A 17,162-nucleotide genomic window follows, 5' to 3' on the forward strand; every position below is an offset into this window, starting at 1 on the left:
TACAATTTTTTTTTTAATTTTTTAATAATGTGAAACATTTAATTATTATTAATGGTGATAGTTTGTAATGAATAAAAAATAAAATGTGAAGCATTCCAAATAACCTATCACCGTTATTTTACCGAATATAAAATAAAATCAAATATATCAAAATAATGTGAATAAGACAATCTCTTATTTTTAGTCAAAAAAAAAAAAGACAATCTCTTATTTTATTCTTTGGAGTTTCTCACACACTAAGTATGTTTTAAAAATATCCTCTATCTTTGAAAGTGTATCTCCATAAACACATTTTTTTAATGTTGATTTATTCCGTAAAAGCTTCTACGAAACTTTTATTTAATATTATTTAAACGGTTCCGTAGACGCTCAAATGAAACAATTCAACGTTAATTAAAACAAGTGCTTCCTGAAATACACCTTCGAAATTTATGAAAGAAATCAAGACAATATGACCATAACAGCAGATATTTGACGAAATTTTATTTTTGCCCCGCTTTTAACATTGAATTATTTCATAGATACATCTACAGAACAAATACATTAATTATTAATATGTATTCTTAATAAAAAATATTAAAAAATTTTGCAATACACAGCTCCGCCCTTTGAATGGGCGAAGGCACTTTAATTTTCAAAGGATCCGCCTAATGATAAATATACCCTCTATTATTTTTTATAAGCAGAATTTAGCTTTTTAGATTTATTGTTAAATGATGTATTTTAGTTTATATATAGTCTAAATATATCATTTATTGAATGAATGTAAAAAGTAAAATTTGCTTATAAAAGAGAAAAGAGAATGGAGGGTGTATTTATCATTAGTCATCATAGATTGTGGGTAGGGGTGGAAATAGGCCAGATCGACTAACAGGGGCCTACGACCCAACGTACGTACGCCTAGGCTAGGTTAGACTTTTTATATAAATAAAAAAGACATAGCTTATTTAGCTAAAAAGGCTAGGCCACAGGCTACATAAAAAACCTTTTAAGCCTAAAAGACCGACCTATTTAAATAAATATGCATAATTTTATTATTATTATATTATATTTTTTATTTTGAATTAAAATATAAAAATAAATCTTAGTTATCTTGAATAAATTATGAAAATAAGATTAAAAAAATCTTATGAACAATGTCATAAGTTGCTTCGATAAGTTATCTCAAACAAATAGTATCACAAAATTTATGCTACTAGGTAAACTCAAATAAACTACTGCAAACAAACATTTAATCTCACTGATCTTTTAATTTGTTAGTCTATATAAAGACGAATTGAATGACTTATTTACAAATGTTCAAATGAAATAGGTTTTTAAGTAGACTAATAGACCAATCAGACCTTCCAAAAGGCCAGACCCTGCCAATAAAATAAGCCTATAATAGACTACAAACCAAACTTAAACTTTGAATATTTTAGCAAACCAAATTCTGATTTGACAAAGTCTAACTCGGTCCAGCCTATACCCACCCCTAATTGTGGAACGTTTGAATCTTGAAAAAGTACAATAGTAAATATGATTCCTTTAATTTTCAAGATCACGAGGTGGCATGTACAACTTGAATTATTGCATGTCATAGTGCCCTTTTCCTTTGAGTTATTGCTTCTTACAGTGTCTTGTCTTTGTATTGTACTACTAGTACTCCTACTATATTTAAATTTAAATCGATTAAAACGTTGAAATCACAAGAATTCAATATTAAATAAACTAATAAAATACTTTTGCGCACCAATTTATTTGATATAAAACATATAACAAATATTCTTTCTAACTTATTTATAAGAAAAAAAAATCACTTTTTAAATTTATTGGAAAATCATGCAATGTATTTAAAAAATCAATTTTTTCTTATTAATAAGATTAGAGGAAGTATTTAAATACAATTGTAAATTTAAAATGTATTGCTCAATTATAAAATAATGAATAATAATTTCTCTGGTTTTATTTATAAAAAAATAATTATTTTTTAAATTCATTAAAAAGACAATACATTTGATCTATATATTGTCTAGATGCATAAGTTATTCAATGTATTACGATGATTTAAAAATTATTACAAGTATCATCACAAATAATCAAATATTCAAAGGCATTTAATTGAGATGTTAGGAATTCTCTTCCAACTTAATCAGAGATTTGAATTTGTCTTATTAATTATTAATTATGTAATCTTGCAAGACCCAGATGGAGATGGGGTTGAAGTTTCTTTTGAGAAGAAGAATGCAAAATGCAAAATTGTATTTTGAGGAGGAAAATGATGACTTGTGTCCTAGGACCACACTATTCTCTTAAAATGAATTTCCGTTTAAGGGTTTGGAAAATGGCTAGAGTGGAAGTAACATATTGTTGGATCACAATTTTAACAATTTTGCCACCAAAGAAATTACCGGGTCGAATCGCGGATCGGTACGCTTTTTTTAAGACGTTTCGCAGTACTGCCAAAATTATGCAAAGCAACTCTTAATAACCACGACGCCTCCAGGATAAAACAGCCCAGTTCTATACTATACGATTACTACTTGCACGGTAGATAATCGGTATAGAAATACACCTTCAGATGGTACTAGGACCATTCAAATATGGTATCAATACCATCTTAGTATCTGGTATAACGACCAGTCGTAGTAATTTCTCAAACCAAGAGAAATTTCAATAATTCTCTAAAGAGAATCCAATAAAAATTATACTTGATAATTTCTCAACTCAAACGAGGAGAAATTAACATTATTCTCTAAGGAGAATTCAAGAAAATACTCGGAAAATTCAACGAGTAGAAAGAAAGGGGGAGAAGTTGGCGCTTCGACAATTCAAAAGGCGCAGAGTTATGAGAGTGAGGAAGGAAAAACTCAAAATAAGTTTTTGGTGTGTTTTGAAATGAAATAAATGACTTCCTTATATAATGAAGTAAACTAGCCAGGATTTCTAATCTAGGCGATGTGGGACTAAGGAATTTTTCCAACTAACATACAATGTGAGACTTGACTTAATGAATTTTTTTCAATTCATCTCTCTATATTTGAATATATACATAATGTTCCAACACATATCCTAAACACACTATTATCTTAAAATTGAGATTAAAACTAAATTTACTTGATGAAGGTTTTTTTAATGGATCTAACAATGCAAGTTATCCTTCCCCATTTTTTGTGGCTCCAAAAGAACTCACTCACACACTGCAAATCACTTTAACAACAACTGGTATTGATTCTAGTATTTCGGTATTTGTCAATTTTCATGTATTCTATGTACTTTCTCCTTAAAGGAGTAACTCATTTGAAATAAAATGATGTCCTAAAATAATTGACTCATTTCAATTTTCAATACATTTTTTTTCCAATTTTACCTTCTAATTATTATAAAGTTCACCATTCTCAATACATAATAAGGGTACTATAGTAAAAACAATATTATCTCTCTTACTTTTTTACACTTTCCTAAATCTATGTAAAATGATGGGCTGAATCACTCATTATGAGACGGAGGGAATAATAGTTAGTCTTTATGGGAAGTTTAACCCTTTTATTGGATTTGGAATTGACATTTTCTTGGTCACCTGTTAGAGGAGTTGAAATTGACTTTTATTGTGTTTGGTTGTGAAGAGAGGAAGAGAAGAGGAAAAAAGATAAAAAAGAATAGAAAAAGAGAAAAAAATAGATTTAATATATTCTTTGGTATATGAATAGAAAAGAAATAGAGAAGAAAGAAGTGTTAATTATTTGTGAAAGTATAAATATGCCCCTAGAGAAATAAAGGCTTATACAACACAAATTTATTTTTATTTAATTTCAATTAATAAATTATATTATAATTATAAGAAATTATATTATAATTATAAGAAATTATATTATTAGTACATTTAAATATTTAATTAATTATATGAATTCAATTTAAGGAGATTTAAATAATTAAGTTTATTAATTTTGTTAAAAAAAATTAGAGTGATTATAATAATTTATGACAATTGTATTGGGCTATTGGAAAAGGGTAGTAATGGAATTCAAATAAATATGCACTTTACAGTTTTTTTCTTCGCTAAATAGGGGAGACTGAAAAATGTTGTGAGCCCCATGAAAATCCTATATCTCTTATGAACTTCTCAGCATTTAAGTAGGGGAAATTAAACTTTTCTCTTATACTTCTTTCTTTGACGTCTCTCTCTTTATAACTTCTATTATAACAAAGACACCATTAGATAATATTTGGACACGTCTTATAAAATTTGATAACCAAAATGACATGACTTATACAATTTTTGGTCAGTGGGGTGATATGTCGATTGATTAAAGGCTCGACTATTAAACTAGATGTGACCAAACTAGCAAATAAAAGGTTGTTATGTGAAATCAAGACCCCAATGAAGATGATTTTGATGAAGACAATCCATTTCGTGAAGACAATGATCAATGCTAAAGAATGGAAATTGATACTTCAATGGCTCAATGATGGATGATTGGATAAGATACTGAGGATCTCCTTTATGCTATGAAACATGGACTTCAAGTTAACTGGGTGTATTTTATTTTTGAATACATGGCCACTCATACGGAGAAAACTGTTGAGCTTCCCTATGCATTCTTTTTGTCCAAGATATTTGCTTATTATGATGTTAATTTCACCAATGAAGACCCGATTGCAATGGGTGATTATGTTATTTCTGTAAAGGTGTGTAACAATAAGATGGGTGTGGACCATAACCATGCAACATAGACCATCAAATACTTAATGAAGTTGTGAATGAACAAGCTCACCCTCCTCCTCAACCGGTTCAACAACCTCTAAACCAAGTCGGACCAAACAATCAACAACTTTTTGATTATATGACTTATATGAACACTTCCAGGAACAACCAGTGTTCCTATCTCTACTTACACATGAACATTCCGCCCTACCAACTACCTGAAGACACCGACAACAATGTGAACCAAGACTAGTTCAGTTTATCTTTTCTCTAAATTTCTTAAGTATGATAATCGATTGCATGGGATGCATAATCGATTGTCACATGTTTTAAATTCAAAATTTTCAAAGGTTCAATAAATTTCTCATCCCTTTCAATTGATTGATACCTGTAAAATTCTGAAAAATACTGTTTTGTACTATAACTTTTCATGGCACCTACTCTTTGCATATTTTCCATTTAAATTACACCTTATCTTATTTTTTCAAGAGCTATATCTTGATTAAAAAAAGGTGTGTGTTGCCATATAAATAAAAAGTATTTTTTTCTAATTAAAATTCACCTCTTTCAAAATTTCTTTTCTAAGTATTTCACTGCTTCTGTTAATTTTTCTTTTTTAAGAATTGTGCATTATCTTTCATATTAAAGTAAAGTAATAGTTCTTGAGCATTCAAAGTTATATATCTTGATCTACCATATTTTGAAAAGGAATAAATTCTACTGATAGGATTTATACTCTTCTACTGCACCAAAACTTATCATTATCAAATATGAGTAAAAACTCAAATATTTGAGTTTGTAACTTGTTTTCTAGGATTGTTGGAAACAAGAAGTCTAGAAAGAGAAAGTGATTTTCTTTCTCTATGTTGTAAAATGACAAAGTGGTTTAACTTGGTGATTAAGTTAGAAGCTTGTGTAAAGAAGCTAGGGTTGGGCTTCTATAAAATTCTAACTATATTAAAATCTCTTACAGTATGTAAGGAAACTAGACACACTCTCAAAGTTTGGGGGAAACTAATATAGTTTCATGTGTTCTTTACTTTATGCAATTTACTACTTTCATCACCTAACCATAAACCAAAAAATAAAGAAACACTTAACTCTAAATATCAAAAAAATTTAATGTAACTAATTCATCCATTCTTAGGTGCACTTTATACATACAGGCTCACTTTAAGATTACTTCTCTTTTAGGAGTGCGTACAACTTTTCTCGCACCTATAACAACTAGTTGCCATTAGCTTTCTTTTTTAAAAATTGAACAATATTTATGCAGTAGTTATAAACCTTTTATGATTTTTGGTTTTTAAAATTTTGTTGATCATGTATTATGTTATGGTGGTTTGTGGTTACTTAATAATGTATTAATTGTTAGTCTCTCATGGAATTGTTATGATGTCTTTGTTTAATGATGAATGAATGCATGAGTGGTGTTTGTTATATTCAGTGGCGGAGCCAGGATGAAATTGTTGAGGGGGCCAAATATTTTTAAAAAAAGTAACCAATAAAAAATATAATGTTAAAATGTTTATTCATTTACCCTAGAGCACTTGAATGAGATGGTAAGAGATCTCTTCCGCATTATTCAAAAAATTTGGGTTCGATCTTGGTCCTGGACATACAACCTTATTAAATTCTTTTGAGGGATCCGAATCGAAAGATTAGTTTGTGCAATTGCGCGTAGAGATATCTCATTTCTACCAAAAAAAAATCATTCTATTTGCTTTCACTTTTTTTGTTACTAGCAAAAATAAATGTATAAATTGTATTTTTTTTAACTCTTGTGCAAAAGTGTGTCAAATTATACTATAAAATTTATTGATACATCTTCAAAAATCAACTAATTATTGTCAACATAAATCAACTAATTATTGTCAACGTGTCTAGCAATATTATTATGTTCTTTATTTTTGTAGATTTACTATTTTTATATGCTCTTTGTTCAATAATTTTGTATAGTGATAATTGATTGAAATCATTTTATGTGAAAAAAATAACAACAAAACAATTTATGCGTGTTTGTATGCGAGGAGGAAATAAAATCAATAACCAAACAAAATATGAATGACTCAAAACTTATTTTAGAACAATTTTAAGAAATTGAATTGGATGGACATTATTTTTAATAAATAAATTTGATAGAATTTTTAAAAAGAATTATTAATACATAATATAATATTAAGTTTGGGAATACATAGACAAATATTTAAAAAAAATTGTAAAAAGACTCAATAAAAAAAGGGTTAAATACATTTTTGCCCCCTGCCATTTGACCTCTTTCCGGTTTACCCCCCTGTAAAATTTTTTTTTGCAAATGCCCCCTTGCCATTACAAGATTCTATCATTTTGGACCTTCACCAGATCTGGCACATGCCAAGTGCCTATGTGTCCAGCTGAGTGGCATTTTTTTTATTTTTCATTTATTTTTAATGCCACATAGATTTAATGACATGCCACATATGCATCTGAGAATTATAAGTTTTACCCTAAAGTTCTTCATTTTGGTCCTTCCAATTTGACCTAGACGATAAATCACCATTGGAGTTGCTCAAGCTTGCTAAGTGGTTCGTTCACGCAAAACTGAAGTATTTCGTACCCAGTAGGAGATAGCAACTGAAGCGACGGTCATCCCTAGTCTCGAAATGGATCCGCATCCGAAGGTATGTGGTTTTTTTTCCCTTTATCCTTTCGTATTTCGTTCTTTAGGTTTAGGGATTTGCGTCTAATGTTAGCTCGTTACAGATTCTGGGTAATTTCAATGTTGTTATTCATCATGGTGGGGAGTTTGTTAAGGAGAATACTGTGTCTTACAAGGGTGGGGTTGAATCAAGTGTGTTGAATCAAGATATAGAACATTGGGGTATAGAAGAAGTGACTGAAATGGTAATCGAATGGGGATACAAGAGAGATGAATTTAGGGTTTGGTCCAAACTTGAAGGTATTGATGAACACTTTGTTGAACTTAAGAGTGATGATGGAGCAATGGATGTTGCTATATTTGCTGTAGGTCACAACACTGAAGCACACATATTTGTGGAACATAACGTGAGAGACATAGGAGTCCATGTTGTAGAGCCTAAGTGTGTTGAGATGGGCCTGGGTAGGGATTCTAGTGATGCTGAAAGTGAAGATGAAGCAGCACATGTTAGGTTTGATGACTCAGAAGATGAGAGAACAACTGCAGTGGATGATGGGTTTGACTGTGTTGAAGCAGAAAAGCCCAATATTTGCCCCAATCGAATTGAAGTTGGTGGGAAGTCTTATAGGTATAAGAGGTGTGCCTCAAAGAAGATGACACCAAAGAAAAAGCAGAAGATTAAAGCTGGAGCACATGAATTATTAGCCAAGGAAATTAATAAAAAGGAAACTGAAAAGATGGAAGAAGACATATATGAAAGTGATTATTTGGGTAGCTCTGATCCAGATGCATCTGAAGATGAAAAAATGCCAAAGTATGAGAAGTTTATGAAGGAGCAACTTGGGAAGGATTATGAGTTTAAATTGGGAATGGAATTTAATTCATTGGTTGATTTCAAAGATGCCATAATTGAATGGTCAGTTCTGAATGGTAGGGAAATTACCTTTGTGAAGAATGAAAGGGATCGGGTAAGGGTAGAATGTAAGGGCAAATGTGGGTTTTTGGCTCTATGTTCCAAAGTGGGTTCCAGCAAGACATATCAAATTAAAACATGGGTGGGGACCCACAGTTGTGCTAGGGTTTTAAACAATAGGTGTGTTAAGTCCAAGTGGGTAGCAAAGTCTATTGTAAACAAGATGCAGTCAAGTGAGAAAGTGAAGATATCTGATATCATTCAAGACATTAGGAAGACATATTCAATAGGGATTACACCAAGTAGGGCATGGAAGGCAAAGGAGATTGCAAAAGAAATTGTTGAGGGGGATGCTGTTAGACAATATGCAATGGTTTGGAGGTATGCTGCAGAATTAAAAAGAGCATGTGAAGGAAACACAGTGAAGATCAATGTAGAAAGACCCATTCCATCTATTCAGCCAAGATTTGGGGCTTTCTATTTCTGTTTGGATGGCTGTAAAAGGGGTTTCATTCAAGGCTGCAGACCATTTATTGGTGTGGATGGATGTCACCTGAAAACTAATTTTGGGGGTCAGCTGTTGATAGCAGTGGGTAGGGATCCAAATGACCAGTATTTTCCACTGGCATTTGGGGTTGTTGAGACTGAGACCAAAGAAAGCTGGAGGTGGTTTCTACAACTGTTGATGGAGGACATTGGTCCAGATAGAAGATATGTCTTCATCTCTGACCAACAAAAGGTATTTCTAAATCTAAATGTATACTTGTTTTAAAATGAATTTGTTAAAACTGTTTGTATGTTTGATTTGTGAAATCTGAATATATGCAGGGTTTGGTAAGTGTTTTTGAGGAAATGTTTGAAAGGATTGAACACAGGTTATGTCTTAGACATCTGTATGCAAATTTCAAGAAGAAATTTGGTGGAGGTACTTTGATTAGAGACCTAATGATGGGGGCAGCTAAGGCAACCTATTATCAGGCTTGGGAAGAGAAGATGGCTGAGCTAAAGAAAGTTGATCCAAAAGCTTATGAATGGCTGATGAAGGTGCCTACAAAGACATGGTGTAAGCATGCCTTTAACATTTACCCTAAATGTGATGTGTTAATGAATAACATTTCTGAATCCTTTAATGCCACAATACTATGTGCTAGAGATAAGCCAATTTTAACTATGTGTGAATGGATTAGGAGCTATCTAATGAATAGGACTGCATCTACTGTTACTAAGCTAGAAAAGTGGGCACATAGGATTATGCCTATTCCTAGGAAGAGACTAGATAAGGAGGTATTTATGAGTGGACAGTGGAATCCAAATTAGTGTATGAATGACCAATGGGAGGTGAAGCATGCCTACAATGGTCAACAATTTGTTGTTGATGTGGGTAAAAGAACATGTTCTTGTAGGTTTTGGGATTTAGTAGGTATTCCTTGCAGGCATGCTTGTGCAGCATTGGCCTATAGGCAATTTAAACCTGAAGACTATGTGGATAATTGGTATTCTAGGGAGAAATATGGAGAGACATATAGTGTTGCAATTAGCCCCATTAATGGGATGGATATGTGGCCACAAGTTGAAGCAGATGACTTACTTCCTCCATTGTATAAGAAAGGACCTGGTAGGCCTAAGAAGCTTCGATTCAGGGAGCTTGGTGAAGGAGGTACAAGAATGAGGAGGGTTGGAGTAACATATAGGTGTACAAAGTGTGACAAAATTGGTCATAACTCAAGAAAGTGTAAGGCTGCAAGTCAAAATCCTGCTGCCTTGAAAAGAAAGGTACCATTCCATATGAATTTTTGCTTGTAATTTTTTTTGAAATAATCCTGTTATTAACCTGTTTTCATTTTCAGAGGAAGGCTCCTAGGAAGAAACCTGCAGTAAAAAATGATGCTGGTGAAGAAGTTGCAGACCCTGTTGATGAAGAGGTTGCAGACCCTGTTGATGAAGAAGTTGCAGACCCTGTTGCAGAACCTGTAGTCAACAATGATGCTGATCAAATGGCTGATCAAATGGAGGAAGATGACATGCCAAATGAAGTCCAAGGTCCACAAATAATCACTACTGCTGCCCCAAAGGTGGTGAAGAAGCTCAAGATGAAGAAAAAATTGATTCTTGCTGGACAAAAGAGAACAAGTAACAGGCTGAGGGTGCTGAAAACTTTGACTCAACAAGGACCTGGAACTAGTGATAACCCTCTTGTCATCCAAGAGGATGAACAGGGTACATTAACTCAGGAGCATATTGAAGTTGGCTCAGACCCAAAGCTAGGGACTTGTATAAGGGCTATGAAGTCTTGGAGTGATATCTCTAAAAAATAGGAACTCTGTTTGGTTGTGTATTGTCTATGTTAAGTTTATGTTTTGGATCAGTTTATAACAGATGAACAATACTTTGTGCTGTTTTGATTATGTATTTGGTTGTGTTTTGGATATGTAACAATTATGGTGCTTATGTAACAATCATGTGTTTTCTGTTATGACATATGCACTTATGGTGCTTTTTATATTATGAAGTGATGATTATGAATTTGACATGCTATAAGATATGGTTTAGAGAAAAGTTACATGTTACATGTTAAATCATAACAACAGAAGTACCAAAATCATAACAACATTCAACTGAAAAGTTACATGTTAAAGAAACAGAAGTAGACAACATTTGCAAACAAAATCCATTCTATTACACCAAGGCCATTACACCATTACATTGCAAAAAAAGTAGACAACATTTAACACATCTTGTATACAACAAACAACAAAATCCAAGATGCTACCAAGGCCACCATCAACCTGAAGTTTTTTTTCCTTTCTTCATTCAGCAACTTCTTCAACTTTTCAACCTTCTTTGAAGATGCATCTAGGCCAAATTCTTTGGAAAACTCCTTTCCAAACTCTTTCCCAAACTGTAATCCAAAAGCTTTCATTTGATCAAGTGTGAATTCACTGTTTTTGATAACCAACTCTCCACCTCTGAAAACTTCTTTCTTCCCATCTCTCATGTTGTGTTCCACGACTTCATCATCCCAAAGAAACAAATCGCATGCTGCATCACTCTACAGAGCCAAATACACATTTCACATGGATCAGAATTGATACTATAGTCTATTTAGAACGAAGAAATAGTACAGAAATCACCTTTCCACGATTCTTGCATCTCCAAAACTTCCTCCGAGGGTTTTCGTGTGTGTTTGAGACAAACATCTTCATTGATTCGTTGCATCCACATCTGGGTATTGATCCACCGATTGAATTGCCAACTGACGAGCTTCTTGTAGAGTCCATTTGCGTGCCCTAATTTTCACAGCTGGGTTGAAGAAGACGAAGTGCAAGGTTGAAGATGAAAGGAACTTATAATTCTCAGATGCATATGTGGCATGTCATTAAATCTATGTGGCATTAAAAATAAATGAAAAATAAAAAAAAATGCCACTCAGCTGGACACATAGGCACTTGGCATGTGCCAGATCTGGTGAAGGTCCAAAATGATAGAATCTTGTAATGGCAAGGGGGCATTTGCAAAAAAAAATTTTACAGGGGGGTAAACCGGAAAGAGGTCAAATGGCAGGGGGCAAAAATGTATTTAACCCTAAAAAAAATGGTAAAAAATTTCAATTTAAACATCAACCAGCAGGTTTTGCGCCCATGACATTAAGGCTATAATTATACAACATATCCACTCGGCCATTGTGCATTTATGATAGCATGGTGCTTTATAAATTTATAAATTTTATAAGAAATTATATATTATACATATTTTTTAAAAAAAATCATAAAAACTTTGGGGTGGCCATGACCACCCCTGTCCCAAGGAAGATCCGCCCCTGGTTCTATTGTTAACTTACACGTATATGTTAAAATTGTCTATTAGTGCATGTAATGTTTGTTTTATTATAAATGTAAAAATTCATAGCAAATCAGCCAAAATGAAACAGATAAAATTGAGGTTTTCTCAAAGGTATGGAAGCATTACGACTATAATGTTCATTATGGGCATATTGTAATGTTCCTTGTTTCGAACAAATCATGAGAGACTTTTTGATATTAAATCTGATTAGTAGATATGCTTGAAAATGAAATGGTATGTTTTTAAATCTTGCTTATTCCTTTTAAATTATTTCATTTATTTTTAAGTATTTACCTCTTCTATTATGACAGTAAGGAGATCTAATGGAGGATACTTGGATATCATGAATGTAATGGAGTTTGGTGTTATTGTGAACGAGTTTTCTAGTAGTATGAGATGCTTTCTTGCCGTCTTCGGAGAAAGTGTTGTGTTTTTAAGGTCTAGTATAGGATTGAAGTGTTTCTCGGTTGTCTCATGTGATGGATAACTTAGTTTTGATTTGGGTGATGTGCACTTTGTAATACACATTGTTATTTTGTTATTTGAGTTCTTTTGTTATTTGGTGTTGAGATGGTGTTGTAACTTGTACTCATTACCATTATTATTTGTTATTTGGTAATATATGAATGATTAGACACAACATTATGTTGTCCTTATACCTGTATGTATGGCTCTATAAAAATCTTTTAAGAAATCGAATAAATCGAAACAACCAAGACCATATTGTTTTGGGTTAGTTTTATTTCTAAAAACGAACTAAACTGAACCATACATTTTTTCCCTTGCAGTTCGGATGACTTTTTGCATAAAAATCGTTCAAACCGCACTGCGAAGTAGTGCAGACAATTAACTTTCTATCTCACGAGTCACTATCTCAAGACAGATATGTTTTATTTTAATCAACAAATTTTTTTATTTAAGAGACAAATTCTTTATTTTCTTTTTTTGAATCAAAGAATATATATAAATATTAATTCAAAAAACAATACAAGTCCATGGTGATCAACAGATCCAACCATCCAAAAAGACCAAAGAAAACCACTCTTACATCATTATTCTAGCAAGATGGTGCCTAATCTTGGTATGTTGCCAACCCCTATAAACTATGCTATCTTTAATTCTATCATCTATACAAGTAATATCAATATTCTCATTAAAGCAAATACTATTACACATTCTCTAAACACCATACAGAGTTTCTGCAATGTCTGTCTTCAGCAGAGTGGTTTTCCAACCCTTACCCTTAGTGGTTGCAGTAAGCCAAACTAATTCTTCCTCCCACTGCTGTGGCCTATGAGCAACACCTAACTAGTTAAGGATCTCCTTTCATATTGGCTCAGTATTGCTGCACCTGAAAAACACATGATTAAGGGATTCCTCCTCAAATTTGCAGAGCACACAACTGCTATCATGAATAATACCAAACCGTTTCAATCTCTCCCTCGTGGGCAACTTGCCATGGCAAGCCATCCAGAGGCACACGACTGCTTGGGGCCTAGCCCTATTGTACTGCACCATATTATACTATGGAACTCTATTCCCATCATCATTCATACAATTATAGAAAGTGGTGACTTTGAATTTATTCTGCTGCAGAGCCATATCCCAAGCCTGTTTCATATTCACAATTTTCACCCTTTGTTTTAAGATGCCCTTGAATATCCAACTTGAGCACTTTCATATCATAATCCAAAATGTCCTTCCCTTTAAGGTAGTAGCAGTAAACCCACCTAACCCACAATTTTCACTCACAAACTCTTTATTTTCAAATGTCAATTTTTTTTATTTCCCTATTTCACGAGTCTCTTTTTTATTTGTTTAATTCTAATTATTTAATACTCCGTCCTATAATGAGTGACTTATTTGGAATAAAATACTATCCCAAAATGAATGATTTATTTCAATTTCCAATACATTTTTTCCAATTTTACCCTCTAATAGATGCACAATAGTAAAAACATTATTCTCTCTTTTATACAATTTTCTTAATATATGTGAAATGACTCAATGGATACTCATTGTGGGACTGAATTTATAAATATATTTAAATATATTTTATATGGTATATCAAATAACTTTATCCCTCCAAACACAATGATATCTTATTAATTATGAGAATATTGTTTCAAAGTGTGGTAATATGAGATTTTTTTTTCCATTTGATGCTCTAATATATCTCGAATCAGCTCTAAACATAATCATTCCATATTTTTCTTTATTTCATTCAACGAAATCAATACGTAAAATTGAATCCAATCCCATGAAACGTTATGATTGGCTATCTTTGGGTGTTTGTAACTTTTCTTCTATATACCTCTCTAAATCAAATCTTTGTCCTTCAACAAATAATCTATTTTAATCGTTGTAATAGCATAAAATTACAAAGATTTGGATCCATGCTCCAATCCCATGAAAGCAACTAATCATTCAACAAGTCACGTGTTTCACGTGGAAGTCGATTTTCTCCGAATTTTTTATCCAGTAAAATTTGAACCACACGTTAAAAGCTCAAACATTCTATAAGTATCAGCACCCTCTCACTTAGAACTTACCATTCAACCTTCTAAATTTCCAAACCCACCCAAAATGAGAAACATGTTTAGTGGAGCTGCAATAGCTCTAACCTTCCTCTCCCTCATGTTACTCACCCCAGTTACATTCTCTGAGAAATGCAACCCACAAGACAAGAAAGTTCTCCTCAGAATCAAACAAGAACTCAACAACCCTTACCTTCTAGCCTCATGGAACCCAAAAACAGATTGTTGTCACTGGTACTGTGTCAAATGCGACATCAAAACTCACCGTATCACCACCCTAATCATACAAGACTCCGTACCATACACAAATCTCTCCGGTCACATCCCTCCTTCCGTCGGTGACCTCCCTTATCTCGAGAACCTCGAATTCCACAAACTTCCCAGACTCACAGGCCCAATCCAACCCACCATAGCCAAGCTCAAAAACCTCAAATATCTTTTCATCGAATACACCAATGTCTCTGGCTCAATACCCTCTTTCTTGTCTAAACTCACTAACCTCCAGCTTCTTCATCTTTCCACCAACAACCTCACCGGCTCCATCCCCAGCTCACTCTCCCAGTTATCTAACCTCGAGTCCTTACACTTAGACAGAAACAAGCTCACAGGCCCAATTCCAGAATCATTCGGTTCATTCAAAAAGCCCGGGCCAAATCTCGTCCTATCTCACAACCAGCTTTCTGGACCCATTCCAGCTTCATTAGGCCAGATAGATCCAGCGAGAATAGACTTATCCAGAAACAAGCTTGAAGGTGATGCTTCTGTGCTCTTCGGGAGCAAGAAAAGGACATATTTCATTGATGTTTCAAGGAACTTGTTGTCGTTTGATTTGTCAAAGGTTGATTTTCCGAAAAAGAGTTTGAATAGGTTGGATCTAAATCATAACAAGATATATGGGAAGATTCCAGTGGCACTGACGAAAGTGGTAGATTTGCAGTACTTTAATGTGAGTTATAATAGGTTGTCTGGTGAGATACCGCGAGGTGGTGAATTGCAGAAGAGGTTTGATGTTTATGCTTATTTTCACAACAAGGGTTTGTGTGGGTCACCACTTCCACCATGCAAAAAGTGATAAAGGAGATAGCTTAGCTAAGTTCTAAGTGAATTTCTTGCATGCTTTAATAAAAAAACTGTTATTTAGGTCCCATTTGAATATGGTCAATGTTAATTTGCTAAGTTGAGCTGATGTTGTAGTTTCGTCTTTTCAATGCTTTATTTTTATTTAGGGTCTGAGTTACCCCGTCTTAGAAAAGTCTGGGGTATAATTTCCTAACTAATATGGTACTTTAGAGTATGAAATTGTGTATCATTATGATATCATTAAGGAGATACATTTCATAAATATACCCCCTTCACCTATCTGTTTATTATTTTTGTTACAAATATCTATATCTTCTTATTACTTGAACACTATCGCTCCGGAAATGGATCCTCATGATTTTTTTAGCTCCTGCTTGTCATGCTAGCATATACGATTTCTTTTAATAAAATCATAAAAAATATTTATTAAAGTGAAATTTCATATATTTATGAGAATGTAATTTTAATTATTAAACAATTTGGTATCATGACTTTCTTAATGACTTAACTAAAATTTTTAAGCCTTGTCTTAAGTAACTATTGATATGACTAACATGATTTATTACCGAAAGTCTTTTTTCAACTGTCCCGGGAATATGAAAACTTAACCGGAACACATTATTAAAGTGGTCCGGTATGCATTTTATCAAACTGGAAGACTTGGGCAATGTTATCCGGAGGACTTTTCCGGAACTCTTTTATTAAAGTCTTCCGGAATGCTTTTTTCCATTTTTTTTTGAATATTTTATGTTTTTTTTCTTCCATTTTTTTGAATATTTTATGTTTTTTTCAGGTATGGAAATTCCGCTCCAGATTTGTCAAAAAAACGAGATAACTGTAGATACCACCGATGCTTTCAGTACTTCACAAAGATTTGTCACACGGGAAGAGGTTATCCGATGGGTTAAAGAGACTGGAATCAACAATAAAGTGACCGTTATCATCACCCGCTCGGACGCTGAAACAGACAAAAGAGGAAGAAGCAACAAAGTGATATTTGGGTGCGATAAATGGGGGAAATATAAGGGTAAAAGTGAGACTCAAAGTGCTACTAAGAGACGTGGATGTCCATTCAAAATTAGGTCGACACCGACAAAAGATGGGTCTGGATGGAAGGTTGATGTAAAATGTGGAGTTCATAATCATGGTTTACAAGATAGATTGGAAGGTCATTCTTTTGTTGATAGGTTGGCAACAGATGAGAAGCAGCATGTTGCTGATTTGACAAAGAGACGTGTTCCGCCTAGACACATATTGATTTCCTTGCAAGAGCGAGATCCTGAAAATGTCACTCGGATCACCCAAATATACAAGCATAAGAGTGTGATAGAAGCATAGATAAGAGGTCCAAGAAGTGAGATACAACATTTGCTTAAGCTTATAGAGGAGGCGAACTATGTTTATTGGAGTAGGAAAAGGGATGATTCAGAAGTTGTGAGAGATATTTTTTGGGCTCATCCAGATTCGGTA

The 17,162-nt window shown here is 33.3% G+C and overlaps 3 protein-coding genes across 3 annotated transcripts; 2 read left to right on the forward strand and 1 right to left on the reverse strand.

The window, feature by feature from the left end:
• Positions 1-10,960: 10,960 nt before the first annotated feature.
• Positions 10,961-11,513, reverse strand: LOC131614946 (uncharacterized protein At4g04775-like). Its single transcript, XM_058886476.1, has 2 exons — positions 11,367-11,513; positions 10,961-11,284 (listed from the first exon to the last, which is right to left on the reverse strand). The coding sequence occupies exons 1-2, from the start codon at positions 11,511-11,513 to the stop codon at positions 10,961-10,963; spliced, it is 471 nt and encodes a 156-aa protein (XP_058742459.1).
• Positions 11,514-14,605: 3,092 nt separating this feature from the next.
• On the forward strand, positions 14,606-15,954 carry LOC131610395 (polygalacturonase inhibitor-like). Its single transcript, XM_058882338.1, has one exon. It carries the CDS (start codon positions 14,662-14,664, stop codon positions 15,682-15,684), a length of 1,023 nt encoding a protein of 340 aa, XP_058738321.1. The 5' UTR covers positions 14,606-14,661; the 3' UTR covers positions 15,685-15,954.
• Positions 15,955-16,487: 533 nt separating this feature from the next.
• On the forward strand, positions 16,488-17,030 carry LOC131614947 (uncharacterized). The gene has a single exon (XM_058886477.1). It carries the CDS (start codon positions 16,488-16,490, stop codon positions 17,028-17,030), a length of 543 nt encoding a protein of 180 aa, XP_058742460.1.
• The last annotated feature ends 132 nt before the right edge of the window (positions 17,031-17,162 follow it).

The sequence above is a fragment of the Vicia villosa genome, linkage group LG6 (genome assembly GCF_029867415.1).
Source record: "Vicia villosa cultivar HV-30 ecotype Madison, WI linkage group LG6, Vvil1.0, whole genome shotgun sequence".
Taxonomy (NCBI): domain Eukaryota; kingdom Viridiplantae; phylum Streptophyta; class Magnoliopsida; order Fabales; family Fabaceae; genus Vicia; species Vicia villosa.

What these genes read in the sequence shown, in the direction of transcription:
- LOC131614946 (XM_058886476.1), bottom strand. Translation starts at nt 11,513, where the DNA reads ATGGACTCTACAAGAAGCTCGTCAGTTGGCAATTCAATCGGTGGATCA. An exon ending in GATGCAAGAATCGTGGAAAG is followed by an intron (nt 11,285 to 11,366) that starts GTGATTTCTGTA and finishes TTGGCTCTGTAG; the next exon opens with AGTGATGCAGCATGCGATTT.
- LOC131614947 (XM_058886477.1), top strand. Translation starts at nt 16,488, where the DNA reads ATGGAAATTCCGCTCCAGATTTGTCAAAAAAACGAGATAACTGTAGAT.
- LOC131610395 (XM_058882338.1), top strand. Translation starts at nt 14,662, where the DNA reads ATGAGAAACATGTTTAGTGGAGCTGCAATAGCTCTAACCTTCCTCTCC.